Source organism: Rattus norvegicus, chromosome 10 (assembly GCF_021556685.1).
Source record: "Rattus norvegicus strain SHRSP/BbbUtx chromosome 10, alternate assembly SHRSP_T2T, whole genome shotgun sequence".
NCBI classification, from domain to species: Eukaryota; Metazoa; Chordata; class Mammalia; order Rodentia; family Muridae; genus Rattus; species Rattus norvegicus.
In genome coordinates this window covers 89,695,620-89,710,120 of record NC_141543.1, presented here as the reverse complement: position 1 = coordinate 89,710,120, position 14,501 = coordinate 89,695,620, and the positions used below count along the sequence as shown (strand labels likewise).

General features: G+C 49.1%; 1 protein-coding gene and 1 non-coding gene across 7 annotated transcripts in view; both read left to right on the top strand.

The window, feature by feature from the left end:
- Ikzf3 (IKAROS family zinc finger 3) overlaps positions 1-14,339 on the top strand; it is a 93,218-nt gene extending 78,879 nt beyond the window's left edge. For 5 of the 6 annotated variants that reach the window (XM_087572201.1, XM_087572202.1, XM_087572200.1 and 2 more), the window contains one exon: positions 7,677-14,339. In XM_087572201.1, the coding sequence (XP_087428327.1) occupies positions 7,677-8,380 (704 nt within the window). In that variant the 3' untranslated portion in view covers positions 8,381-14,339. 6 annotated transcript variants of the gene reach the window in all.
- On the top strand, positions 422-611 carry U2l6 (U2 spliceosomal RNA like6). The gene has a single exon (XR_015632436.1). It is a non-coding gene; the product is annotated as a U2 spliceosomal RNA (small nuclear RNA).
- Positions 14,340-14,501: the final 162 nt, after the last annotated feature.

The window sequence follows — 14,501 nt, the reverse complement described above, 5'->3', positions numbered from 1 at the left end:
AGTCTTTAAAGCTTGTGTTGGTTGGGTTGGGTTTTGGTTTTGTTGTTATTGTTTTGTTTTGTTTTTCCTTGAAGAAACCATTCTTTTTCCTTTTTCTTTTTTCGGAGCTGGGGACCGAACCCAGGGCCTTGCGCTTGCTAGGCAAGTGCTCTACCACTGAGCTAAATCCCCAACCCTGAAGAAAACATTCTTAAAGCTCACACTGCAGGTAAAATTATCACTGCACAAACCTACTTAGGGCAGCACCGTGTAACCTGCCCACTGCTCTCATGTTCATCCACCACACACAAAGTAACCTGGAGGCAGTGTGGGGCATCTCTAATGTCTGTAGCCCCAGCGCTTGAGAGGCGGAGGGAAAAGGTCATCTTCTCAGTGTCAAGCACAGCCCATGTGAGACGCTGCTTCAGAAAGCAAAAACACAAACGCTTCTTGGCCTTTGGCTAAGATCAAGTGTAGTATATGTTCTTATCAGTTTAATATCTGATACGTCCTCTATCCGAGGACAATATATTAAATGGATTTTTGGAACTAGGAGTTGGAATAGGAGCTTGCTCCGTCCACTCCACGCATCGACCTGGTATTGCAGCACCTCCAGGAACGGTGCAGGGAGGGAGAGGAGAGAGGGGGAGAGAGGGAGAGGGAGAGAGAAAGAGAGAGAGAGAGAGAGAGAGAGAGAGAGAGAGAGGTTTCCTGTTAGATGTATGGTACTCTCGTTTTGGTGCCTGCTCCTAAGCCTTTGTTTATGAGATTCTTTTTAGGGCACACAAGAGGCAGACAGATCTCTGATCTCTGTGAGTTCCAGGCCAACTGGTTCTGTACCAAGAATTCTGGGCCAGGTAGAGCTAGTTAGTGGGATCCTGTTGTGGGGTGGGCTGATGTACAAGCATGAAGACCAGAGTTTGTTATTCATCCCTCCTTCCAGAACCCCCATGAAATCTCCTGTGATACCATCAGGAGTCTCGGGAGCTTGCTAGTCATTCTTTCCAAATTGGAAACTCTGGGTTCAGTGAGAGACTGTGTCTCAAAAAATAAGAAGAAAAATTATTGGGGCTGGGGATTTAGCTCAGTGGTAGAACGCTTACGTAGGAAGCGCAAGGCCCTGGGTTCGGTCCCCAGCTCCGAAAAAAAGAACCAAAAAAAAAAAAAAAAAGAAGAAGAAAAATTATTAAGGAAGACACCCTTAAGTTGGACATCTAGCCTCCGCTTACACATGTGCACGCACACACAGACACACACACACAGACACACACAGGAACACACAGAAACACAAAGATATACACACACACAGAAACACACAGATATACACACACACAGAAACACACACAGACACACAGAGAAACACATAGACACACACACAGAAACACATACACAGACACTGACACAGACACACAGAGAAACACACAAACAGACACAGACACACACACACACAGTCACACATACAGACACAGTCACAGACACACACACATACAGAAACACACACACACAGAGAGACACACAGACAAACAGACATACACACAGTCATAGACACACACACAGAGACACACACAGAAATACACAGACCCACACACAAACACAGACACAGACACAGACACACAGAGAAACACACAGACACACACACAGACACAGACAAACACACACAGACACAGTCACAGAAACACACAGGCACAGACATACAGACACATACAGACACACACACAGTCACAGACACACACACAGACACACACAGACACACACACACACGAGACACACAGATAGACACACACAGACACACTCACAGAAACACACACAGACACACACACAGGCATACACACAGACACAGACAGACACACAGACACAGTCACAGAAACACAGACACAGACAGACATGCAGACACATACAGACACACACACAGTAACAGACAGACACACACAAGATGAGGTATGTGTATATATACATACAAAAAGAAAAGGAAGGAAGAAAGGAAGGAAGGAGAGAGGAAGGAAGGAAGGAGAGAAAATCCACTGCACAGGGGAAGACCTTGTGTCATCTAGCTGACCCACCCTGTGTGCCTGAAAGCAGTGAGGTCAGGAGAAGGAAAGCAGAGCACCTCCTGTGGGATGTGGGATGTGGGATGCAGCCATGTAAGCCCAGACCAGTGCTCCCCTCCCTCTCCTTTCCCTCCTCCCTTTCCAAGACACCATTTTCTGAAGAGCTTCGCTGCCAGGGAAATGGCACTGAGTGGGCCATGAAGAATGAGTCATTCCCTTTCATCCTTGCAAAGAGTGCACCGTTCTCACACCAGCCCCTGAGCGCTAACCTCTTGAACTATGAGGGCAAAGGTCAAACAGAATTTGGGACCCCTTCCCCTGCACCCCTGCAGGGGCGGTGGCTCTCATCTATGTCAAGATGATCTCTCTCCAAAAGACAAGATGGACTTGCTTGTAGCATCCTGACCTGAAGCTTGTCCTGTTATACAGTGTTTGGCCTTCGTTTAGATCAGGCTAGCCTCAAATAGTCGGACCAGAACAGAGAGCAGCTTTCTCTCCACAAGAAGAGGAAACACAACTTGTTGCTGAATTTTTCTTTTTCCTGGTTTTCTCCCCCACCCCACCCTGCAAACAGAACTCACCACATCTCCTTTTGAAAAGATTTTATGTGTTACTTTATTAATGACAGCTCTTGTGTTGAAAAGAACATGAAGGGGGAAAAAGACCTTTGTCACTGTCAGTAAACATGGCAGTGAGGTTTTGGCACTTCTGCAGGCGCCATCAGCTCTCCTGGTGGTGCATGTGCAGGATGAGGACCTACTTTGGTTAACAGAGCAGCAGGGGGCAGTTATCACCTGTCAAGGAGCCCCTTCCTAGAGTCTCTGTGTCCCTGGTTCCATGGACATTAAGATGTTCTTAATTAAGGCACACTCTAAGGATGCCAGGAACCTTCGGAGAAGTCGTTAGACTCAGGAAGGAAAGAAAACCAGAGCAGTGGGGAGACACAGCTAGATAAAACGGGGCCAGACCCGGGTCAGGTAAGGCCAGGCGTGGCCCTCCTTTTGCGGGAGGTCATGGAGCATGTGCTGAGAGGCTTTGGGCCACCAGAAGTCTGGTCCCTGAGAGCTGGTGTCAGGGAAACCCTGAAGGCTGCTATTTTGTGTCCAGAATGAAGAACTCTCTTGGCTGCCTGGAATTCCTTATATCCAAGCAGTGTGTCACAAATGTCAAAGACCTGGGCAGCAGCCCTGTGTGGTGTCCAGCTCAGGTCTCCTCCTGGTCAGTGTTTATACTTTCTCCCCTTTCTGCTGCAGCCTGACTCCCCATGTCCTGAAGGGAGTGTTAGTAACTCCAGTCTTCCTTAAGTTGAAATCAGAATCACTATAACCACTGAGCACCCCATTTTTCTTGCTTATCTGCCCTTCGTACCTCCCTGTTTCCCTTCCTTCCTCCCCATCCCTCTTTCCCTTCCTCCCTTCCTCCCTCCCTCCCTTCCTCCTTCCTTCCTTCCTCCTTCCTTCCCTCTCTTCCTCCTTCCTTATCTCCCTTTCTTTCTCCCTCCCTCCCTCCCTCCCTCTCTCCCTCCCTCTCCCTTCCATGTGCTTGCAGTGAGGTGGTGAGTGGAAACAGCCATGATACATAGTAGGAAGTAGCAAGAAACATCATCAAGTGACCTGAGAAACTCCAAGACCTCTGCCCAGCCTCCATGTGCTCTTCCTTCACACTTTTCTGGACCCCTTTCTACTTCCGGGTATTCCTTCCCAAGTTCCGGGTCTGGATGCCCTCCCCCTCCCCAGCCCACCCCCACCCCACCCCCGTCACAGTCTTCTACCCTTTGCTGTGGCTGCCCACCTCCTCCACCTCCTCCACCTCCGAGTCCAAGCACAAGTGGAAGAAGAGATCCGAGCGCCCATACTTTCCTAGCCCGTCTTTGAAGTGCCCCACGGTTTCCTCCCCCACTCTCTTGTCTGTGCTACACTTAGTTCCTCCACAAAGCCAGTGAGGATGCTGCCTCAGAGTGAAGTAGGTGCTGCATCTTGTCCTCGGGTTGCCCTGGTGTCCGTATTTTCCAGAGCATAAGTAATAACAGTAACAGGCCATCACTTTCCGAGTACTCACGTGTGCCAGGCGCTCTGTTAAGCACCGGGCAGACAGCCCGCATCGTGGATGATGCTCAAACGCATAGTCTGATATATGCTGACAACTGTGAGAATTAAAAACCAAAGGGCCACGTTTGCCGCCACTAGACGCCCTCTGCCGAGCCTATGGGAACTATCCCAGCAGAATGTCTGAGGTCACTGTCTGTGGAAGGCTGAGCCACTGGGAGCGAGAAAGCTTCCAGCATGCGCTAAGATGTGACTCTCGAATTGGAACCCGGCTCTCCAGTCACCATGGACAACCTTGGGAAAAAATGAAGCAAATTGTTTGAGCTCTCAGTTCCTCTTCCGTCCAAGACAGTAATCCACTTGAAAGCTTTCGGCCTTGAGGGCTGATGAAGTGGCAGTGAGCTAAGTCTGTAGCACAGAGCTCAGTACCGTAGGGCCAGGGCCGCAGTAAAAGTTGCTTTTAGGGGTTGGGGATTTAGCTCAGTGGTAGAGCGCTTGCCTAGCAAGCGCAAGGCCCGGGGTTCGGTCCTCAGCTCCGGAAAAAAAAAAAAAGGTGCTTTTATCGTTAACATCTTATATACAATCTATAGTGGACCTTAGACCCTGAAGACGGAGCTCTAAGTCTGCCTGCCCCGTCTGGGATGCTAGGTTTCCAACAACCATGTTCCCATGGCTTCAATACAGATGTGCAGTTACTCACTCCAGAAATACCAAAATATAGGTTAGCCACTTTGAAGAAGGTCTCTAAGGAGCGAGTGGCCCAACCAGGCAGCCAGGATCATTTGTGTCTTCATCATCAGAAGAAAATGTCTGTGAGCTGCCTTGGAAGCAGTTATACTCTTGTGGTTTTGCCTAACCTTTTGTATGAGTGTGTTACTCAAGAAACGTGCACTATTGGCTTTTCAATTACTGTAGCCTACCCCTTCGGGGTTTCATACTCATTGAGTCATCCGGTCTGCAGGTGACTGATAACCATCTGTAGCGATCCGGTTACGGTAACCGGGAGATGAGGGGATCTGATCAGAGTGAGCTGCGTGCACGTGAAGATCTCGGGCGCTCCCCTTACCACATTGAACAATGGTCTGCGTTAAACCACGCAACCCAGTCACCTGACTCCATTCTTCCAGGCGTTTGGTTTCCCTTCCTGCCTTGCCCCTCTCCCCCTGTGGCACCCCAGCTGAGTGGTGTGGAGGAAGGCAGAGGTACCCAGTGTGCCTACAGGACCCTGGAAACTTCCCAGAGCCTCTCCGCCATAAGAGACAGAGATTAGAGATCTCCGGGTATTTAGGGAGTTTAGCAGAGCCAGCCACGCTGGGAAATGACCTTGGAAAGATTAAGGAACCAGATTTCATCAGTCCTGTGCCATTTCCAGGGGAACAGGTGTGGGTGAACTCGGTGTCTCTTGTTCTTGGTGTCTTTGCTTCAGTCAGCCATCATGATCAAGGAGAGAGCCAGTCTCAGGGTTGGAAAGAAAACCCATTGGTTACTTTGGCAAGCGTGCACATTTTTCTGTGGCTTCCTCGTGAGCTGTCAAGTTAGGGCTTTTTCTTTTTCCTTCTCAGATATTAGTGTAGAAAGTAACATGTCCACAAGGTCATGGGGATGCAGGGTAAACACATCTCAGCTCTCCTAGCCGGCCTTTTCCGCCTCCCACCTTGTCTGGCACATTTTACCCATTGCTCTTCATTGGTCACAGCTTCCTTCCCTCAGAGGCAGGTAGCCACTCGCTGTGTGTTTGAATCCAGCCGCATTCTATGGCTGGTTATTTGGAATGCCTAGTATGTGACCCTACTGTGTGTGTTTCAAGGGTCCTCTGTTTGTGGTACTGGGATTGACCCTAGGGTCTCACACAAATGGACAAGCACTAAGACATGACTTTAATTTTGGAGACAAAGATTCACAAGGTCGCCCAGGGTGACCTTGAACCCTCTTTTGTAGCCCAGGCAGGTCTTCTATCTGATCCTCTTCCCTTGGCCTCAGGAGTAGCCGGGATTATAGGCCTACCTCTTCCTTCCTGTTTCGGTTTTTTTTTTCCCCCAAGATCTCTCTTTCTTTCCCACAATATGGGATACAACCTACTTGGAAGCACACGGGCCATTTGTGAACTTTGATCCCTATGAACAGAAAACCCAGGTCAGTGAGATGGCTCGACAGATGAGGGCAGTTGGTGCCAAGTTTGGTAACCTGAGTTCAAAACCAAGGTCCCACGTGGTGGAATGACAGAACTGAGCCCCATAAGTTGCCCTTTAACCTCAATAAGCGTTCTGTGACAAACCTGTGTCCCCTTAGGCAAAGCAAATAAATAAATGTAAGAACACAAGGGAGGGAGGGAGGAAGGAAGGAAGGAAGGGAGGGAGGGAGGGAGGGAGGGAGGGAGAAGGAGGGAGGGAGGGGGAGGAAGGAGAAGGGAAGAAAAGCAAAAATAAAAGAAGATGCCAGCATGTGCCAGGTGCTGTGTATGTGCTTGGCCCTGTCCTGAGCACCTGTGACCCCTCGAGGAGTTACTGTGTTCATTTCACACAGGGTCACACAACTAGTAACCAATAGAACCAGAATCAAACCAGCCCAAACTAGTCTATGTGGCTGAAGCCTGCCTCAACCAGCACTGCTTCTCCCCCAGTGGACCTTACAGGGCTCCATATGCCGGTGTCTTTCAGCCCTCATCTCTTCTCCTCCCTCAGACAGAGCAATGCTAGTCCCGCCAGTTCACCAGGACCCTTTTCAAGAGTTACATTTTTTCTGAGAATTCACTCCTTTCCCAGAGTACTTCTGAAGTTTTGGCTTCCCCTTAATGTTGAAATATACAGTTCATACCAAACGGCCTCGCTTTGCCTGTATAGCACCTTACAACCCTAACACACACACACACACACACACACACACACACACACACACACACACACACACATCAAATGGGCCATTTAGAATAAAGCCATAGATGAGCATGCCATGTCCATGCTAGAGCTTGTCTCCCGTTGTTTCTGCCCTGCAAGAGTAGAGACCACTCAAGAACAGAACTTGATTGCTCTGATCCCCGTGTTTTCTTACGGTGCCATAAGTAAATCAGTACAAAGTAAATGAGGATTAGGGGGCAGCCAGAGCAAGCCACGCACTGCGAGCTACTGAGGCCGATCAATACCCAATATTACAAGCTGAATAGTAGTTAGGACTGGCCCAGCACTTTCAGAGTACACACAGAGTGAGAGAGCGAGGCCCCAGGCCCCTCACAGCCCACCGCCCCAGCCAGTCATGGTCCGCTGTCTTTGCTTCTTGTGCCCACCCCCTCCTCCAGTGGCACGCCTCACAACATGGCGTCCCCTAATGGCATCTCTGCCCCTCTCTTTTATCCACTGGCTTAAATTTGACAAGTCAGATTTGTACAGCACCCCCAAACATGTGCCTGGTGTACCCCCTGAGACTCCTTGTGGCTGGGTATGCCCCTGCCCCGCGGCTGGGTGCCCCCTACGCCCCTGCCCCGCGGCTGAGTGCCGGTGAGCAGCAGCCACAGCTTAGCCTTCCCCTCTTCTAGAGGATTCTGGGAAACAACTTTACCCAGTCTGCTTCTTGCTGTTTCTTCCGTAACCTCCCCTCCCGCCTGTTTCAGGTGAGAAGCGCCACTGCTTTGACGCCAACTACAATCCGGGCTACATGTACGAAAAGGAGAACGAGATGATGCAGACCCGGATGATGGACCAAGCCATCAACAACGCCATCAGCTATCTCGGGGCTGAAGCCCTTCGCCCCTTAGTCCAGACTCCGCCTGCTCCCACCTCTGAGATGGTCCCAGTCATCAGCAGCGTGTACCCCATAGCACTTACTCGGGCCGATATGCCCAATGGGGCCCCACAGGAGCTGGAGAAGAAACGGATCCTCCTGCCAGAGAAGATCTTGCCTTCTGAACGAGGTCTGTCCCCCAATAACAGTGCCCAGGATTCCACAGACACCGACAGCAACCACGAGGATCGCCAGAATCACATCTACCAACAGGGCCACATGGTCCTCCCCCAGGCCCGCAACGGGATGCCACTTCTCAAGGAGGTACCTCGCTCTTTCGAACTCCTCAAGCCCCCTCCCATCTGCCTGAGGGACTCCATCAAAGTGATCAACAAAGAAGGGGAGGTGATGGATGTGTTCCGGTGTGACCACTGCCACGTCCTCTTCCTAGATTATGTGATGTTCACCATCCACATGGGGTGCCACGGTTTCCGTGACCCCTTTGAGTGTAACATGTGTGGATATCGAAGCCACGATCGCTACGAATTCTCCTCTCACATCGCCAGGGGAGAACACAGAGCCATGTTGAAGTGAGCATCCGTCTCCAAGCGCACACCTAAGGGTCAGCATTGTTTTTAAAAGCTGATGACAACCTTACCCAGTAGACCGAACTCAAACCCACAGCCCTGCCCAGGTACATCAGCTCTCAGTCATGGCTGGCAGGAGCGGTCAGAGAGACACTGCCCTCATCCAGAAACTGTCTGCAGAGCTGTCATGTCACTTTGGGAAACCTCCCTCTCCCGTCAGTTGAATTCGATGGGATTTAAAAGCCAAAGAAGAATCTGGTTCATTATCTTTTGTAGCAATCCACTGGAGCTCCTGGCCAATTGGCTGCAGGAATCATTCGCTGGAATTCTCAGCCATATGTGGAAAAGCCTTTTGACCCTATGCCCAGATCCACACGCACAGCAGAACAACTGACCAGCTACCCTTGCCCTTGGGCACCAACACAAGGCAGAAGGGTTAGCAAGGCAGAAGGGTTAGTGTGTTGTCATCCCTCCCTTCACGTCCAAACAGTAAAGAAGAGGTGTTTATAACAGTAAGGACCCGCTGTCAGTAATGGAAGACCCTATTTGTGGCGCTTCAATCCACTTCCTATCACGCAAGCAAAACAAAACTGAAGCCATCTGAGGACCCTTCTGCTTTACCTGATGTCGCAAGGGACAACCTCAGACAATTTGGCCTGAGCCAGAACTCTGATCCTCCTGCCTCTGTCTGGAGGAAAATTCTGAACCGGAAGAGCCAATGATTTTAAACATCGGGTATCATGGAAACCGCAGTCATCCACTGAGGGGTGGTAATTTGTCCCCATTGATTGAGATTGGTAGAGCAAGTGGGGGACACAGCTTAGGGGTACAGTGCCTGCCAAGTCTGCCAAGTTCCATCCCCCACACCAGAGGACAAAGAGGAAAGAAAAGAAATGGAGGAAAGAAAGATTGGCTGAGCAGAGTGTGTAAGGACATAGTTGGTTGGCAGTTCTTGTCACCTTTGTAGAGTACTGGCTGAAAACCCAAGAACATTCGAAAGTGATTTTAGGCAAAAGGAATCAAATGTGCTGCTTAATCCACCCCACCCCCACCCCACATCGGTGAGACCAGGGACAGAACCGCAGATGTTCTCTCAGAACACTGTGACATCATGTTCTCCTGGGTTAGACATGTGTGGCTTTTATTTCATTATTCTATTTTTAAAACAGGGTCTTCGGCTGCCCAGGCTAGCCTCAAGCTCACTACTAGCTGAGGCTGGCCAGCACTCTGACCCTCCTGCCTCAGCCTTCCAAGCGCTGGGGTGAGAGAGCGGTCACTGTCGTGGTCTTGGGTTTCTGTTGTCCAGGAGCTACCGCATCTCACTGAGAGTCTTGGAAGACGGATGGTTTTCCGTAGATGGACCAGTCAGTCACCTTTGTCACACGGGCACCAAGACATCAAGATTCTTGTAAAAATGTCCCATGAAATGAGTGCTGGGGTAGAGGCCACAAAATATGTTTGCTGAGCTCATGTTCGCTACTAATTAGTTAACTCTAAAAACTAAATTTCCTCAACCGTAAAATAAGTGGTGGATCTAAACCCTCTTAATGGTCCCTTCAGACCTTGATACATGATTATTCAATAACCACGGGCTATGTTGGTTTGTTTTTTTTTTTTTTTAACTTCTTGATGTGTGGGCATTAAGCAACCGAGTCTGCGCGTAAGAACGTGTTTCCTATTTCTTTGGTGTGAAAATGTAGTTGTGTTAAGTTTTTCCTTCAGCCACTGAGTCATGACCATGAGGGAGATGGCGGGGAAGGACCGAGAACAGGAAGGTGTTTTGATTGTGCTGTTGCGCACACACCAACCGGCATCTACAGCTCCTTGCCAGGGTCCTTTTCTTCCTTGCCTTTTAAAAGAGCTTGTGTTAGGAAAAATAACTTCCGCTTACAGGGACAGCTTCATGGAGCCTACTTACAAATTAAGAGCTAGCTTTTATGAACATTTCTACCAGAGCCAAGAATTCCAAATTCCTGGTATAATAATTAGCATTTTCCTTCTAAAGGGCTTATGGATTCGGCTCTCACTCATCTACACGATGCCAGTAATTAAAACGTTCCACCTCAAACACACAAATGGCTTAGCCTGCTTTGTAGCATGGTGTCTGTCTCAGGGTAAAGGGGGTGGGCGTGTGAAACTCCATGGCAACAGTGCCGTGTGTCTGAGGCTTCAGCTAAGGGCCAGGTGTCTTCAGCGTATCTCTCTGCCTCCCAGCAGAATCGGATCTGAGCTGTACCACATTGTTCATGCCCCTGGTGAAAGAGGACCTGCCTGTTCTATGCTTGAGATATTTCACATCCTGTTGTCTTGGGGAGGGGGGTACAAAGAGAGGGCGTTGGAAAACAGAGACTAGAAAGGAGAGATACAGAAATGGACAGTTCCACCAGAGTGCTGTTGAAATCTGCTGCAGGGGTGTTGGCACATACACACACACACACACACACACACACACACACACACACACACACGCGCGCACACACACCCATACTCATTCTTTGTCATCTCAAGATGGTGAACTACCATTCTACCAGCCCAGAAACTGTGGGCTCGCTGGGTTGCACACATGTCCCAAGGCTCCTTTTCTGAGAGATGTGCACACAGAGCCTTGACCTTCATAGAAGCATCCAGAGCCTCGGTAGGAGCCCTCAACTCCAAGGGCCCGCTGGAACTTGAAGATCTTGAGCCTGGCAGTTGAGCCTAGCGGGGTGCTGTGGTTAGTGTCATGGTTACCACTGCCTGTACATGTGATCCCTGTACTACCTAAGGGCTGCCCCAATGGAGGTGAGGGCTGTGAAGTCCTGGGGTGGCTTCAGCTTCCTCACACAGACACCTCTGCCATGAACCCTGTGGATCTTGCCTTCCTTTCCCACCAGCTCTCTTATAAGCAGACTTCCACCACACACCACAGGGGTGGGGGCTGCGATTTGGGGACCAACCAAACCCACAAGAAGTTCCATTGCAGCCAAGGTGACAGAGTTGGGGTTAGGGTGGGAAAAAGTAGAAATGTCTTTCCCAGTGCTCCTTACCATGATCTGAAGTGCTGCACAGAGCCGAACAGAAGTGCCGCTCCTACTCACCATCACCACCAGAAGAGGGGAAAGGCCACTGATCTTCACAGGCTTCAAGCCATCCCCAAAGAAACAGTGTCCTGGCGACAACAAGCCAGCTGGCCTTCTCTCTCTGCTGCCATTCTCAGTCCTTCTGACTTTGCTCCTGAGTTCACCCATGACAGATTTTTCCACCTTTTATGTGCTTACCATTCTGGTCAATCTATCCATATTCACACACACACACACACACACACACACACACACACACACACACACACACCACACATACACACACCACACACATACACATACACATACACACACCACCACTGAAGAAAATGGCCCAAGTGTATTTTGCAAAGAGAAATATTTTAACACATAAAATCTTAATTGAAATATATAACTAACAAATGCCGTATTGACATAAAAGTTTTGCAAGTAGGGTCTACATTACTATTCTCCTCAGCTGCCTTGCCCCCTTACCGAATGTGAAGGTTGTTACACTTTGAGGGGAAAGCCTTACTTCCAGGCTAGGGTGTGGCTCAGTACAAGAATGCTTCTTGCCTAGCACCAGCATGAGACAGGCCCTGGTTTCCAAGCCTGGCTGGAAGAAAAAGAGATATAGAAATGTAGATGATAGATAGATAGATAGATAGATAGATAGATAGATAGATAGATAGATAGACAGACAGACAGACAGATAGATAAGAGACAGACAGACACCAACAGACAAATCATATTTTTGAAACATACCCCAGGGCAAGCAGGAAGACTATGGGGACAAAGTTGGTCCATGGTCCTCCCTGTAAGATCAATGATCCTCCCTGTAAGGTCTATGGTCCTCCCTGTAATATCTATAGTCCTCCCTGTAAGATCCATAGTCCTCCCTGTAAGATCCATAGTCCTCCCTGTAAGATCTATGGTCCTCCCTGTAAGGCCCATGGTCCTCCCTGTAATGTCAATAGTCCTCCCTGTAAGATCTATGGTCTTCCCTTTAAGGCCCATGGTCCTCCCTTTTAGCTGCACTCCACTGAAAGGTATGCTGGTCTCTAGAAAGGCTTGGGAATCCCCGTGTCAGTTCAGACTTGTGGATGAGCTTGGGCATCTTTGAGGATGCAGAAACCTTGAATTAAGACTTCTACAGTCAAGAAGGAAAAAGAAAAGGGGGTGAATTTTTACCTAAAAGTCAGCACCCAGAGCTTCAGAGGAAGAGAATATATATTACCACATTTCAAAGGATAGCAATGCTATTTCGTGCAAAGGGTTGTTTAGGGTGCTACAAGAGACAGTGATTCTGGGCATCACCATTGGGGATCGACATTTGTTATCCAGAACCAAAAGCTGAATCTGGTCCACCCGAGGGTTTCTCTAAGAAGACAGGACTGGGCAGCCATGGGCATGGTCAGTAAGGATAGGGTTGGGGACCACAATTTCTAAGGACAAGGGACTTGCAAGAGCCTAGAGGGCAGGTGTGGGCTTTGACCCAGAGTGAGCTCAGAGCATAATGGAAGTCGTTGTCTCTTGCCTTACCTAAGCTGTGACCTCCATAATCCACCAAGCAGTCAACATGCGACATAGGTGTTTTTACTATGAAGAAGTTGGATGTACCATTCCCCTCAATATCTCAATGGCAGATCATCTGATCCATCGACACCATTGGGTGGTTATCCAAAACTGGAACATCCATGCTTTGATTTAAAAAGAAAGTCATAAAATGTCTACCTTCCAGAGTGCTGTGAGGTTTGCTGTAGTCTTGTCTGTAAAGTCGCTTTGGGGGAAGGGGTAATGTTACACTGTGTAATTACACATTTTCTACTGTAGATCCTGCATCTGGTTATGGGGACACGAAAAAGTTCAGGATTACACTAGTCCAGTGCCATTGCAGATGGAGCCCCCCCCTGCACTCCCTCTGCCGATGCCCAACTGGCAGTGTCTTAGCGTTGTGTCACAGAAAGCTAAAGAATATGCTGGCCCTTGGAGCCACTGTGTGTGAGTCACATTGACCCTTTCAGGGCCTTTCACAGGACAGTAGAGCTTTGCTCCCTCCATGTCTGGGAGACCACAGCCATTAACCCTCACAGTCTTCCCAGAAGGTCCCCACCCTCCAACACTCTAGGGAGTCCATTCTTGAGAGGCCAGAGAGTGGAAGCTCCACTGGACTCCCTATCTTTCTCAAACAGGCTCTGTTTCTTTGCCTCCCAAAAAGGACACCCGCGTTTTAATATGCGAGGGAAATGGAGCAGCCTTTAACAATGACTGGTGTGGTAGCCAGTGACTCATCGATATGAGGATCTTTCCAGGCTCACTGGCAAAGCCCTTCCTGGTTGACCTGCCTCTGTGGATTTACAGAAACCAAATTACTGTGGGTTGTGAAGAACTAGCAGGTCATTTTAAAAGCAGACACACCTTCACCCAGACTGTGGTTTTTATATGCTCAGCCGGTGAGCTTCTGGCTACTGGAAAAAAACATAGCTTATTTTTAATTTCTGGTTGTCAAAGTTACCACACGTGTGGTCTGTGGATGACCCTCATCTGCAGAGTTGATGAGAGAAGAACAAAAGGCAGCTTGGGACTCAGGGCACCCTTACCTAGAAGTTACCACAAGGCCTGCACTATCAGCCTTCCCCCCTGCCTGTGCTTCTCAGAAACATCCCCTGCAATGGTGTCTCTCTTTCCCTCCTCTGGAGATTTACCTGACTCCCACCACGGGGAGCCCTGTACAGTAAATTCCCACCCCATAACGTCTGTCCAAAGTTCGCTTTGAGCGAAGCCCTCGCTAACCTCGCCAGAATGTGAGGAGGACTGCATCTCCTGTATGAAGCAGCTTTGATGGTATTGTCAAGTTTTCTTTACTGTGTTTGATTTTTTTTTTACACTGATAAATACATAAATAAAACCCTGGTGTGTTTAAAATGAGTCCCGTCGCATGCCTGTCATCTGTCATGGTTCCTGTCAGAATGTCGAGGGATTTCACTCTGCCCTGAGGAATAGTTCCATAATTTTGTCTTGGCTTGATCTTAAAGTATCAGAATCACTGGAATTACCACAGAAGTCTCAGCCCCCAGCCACACCGCTGAG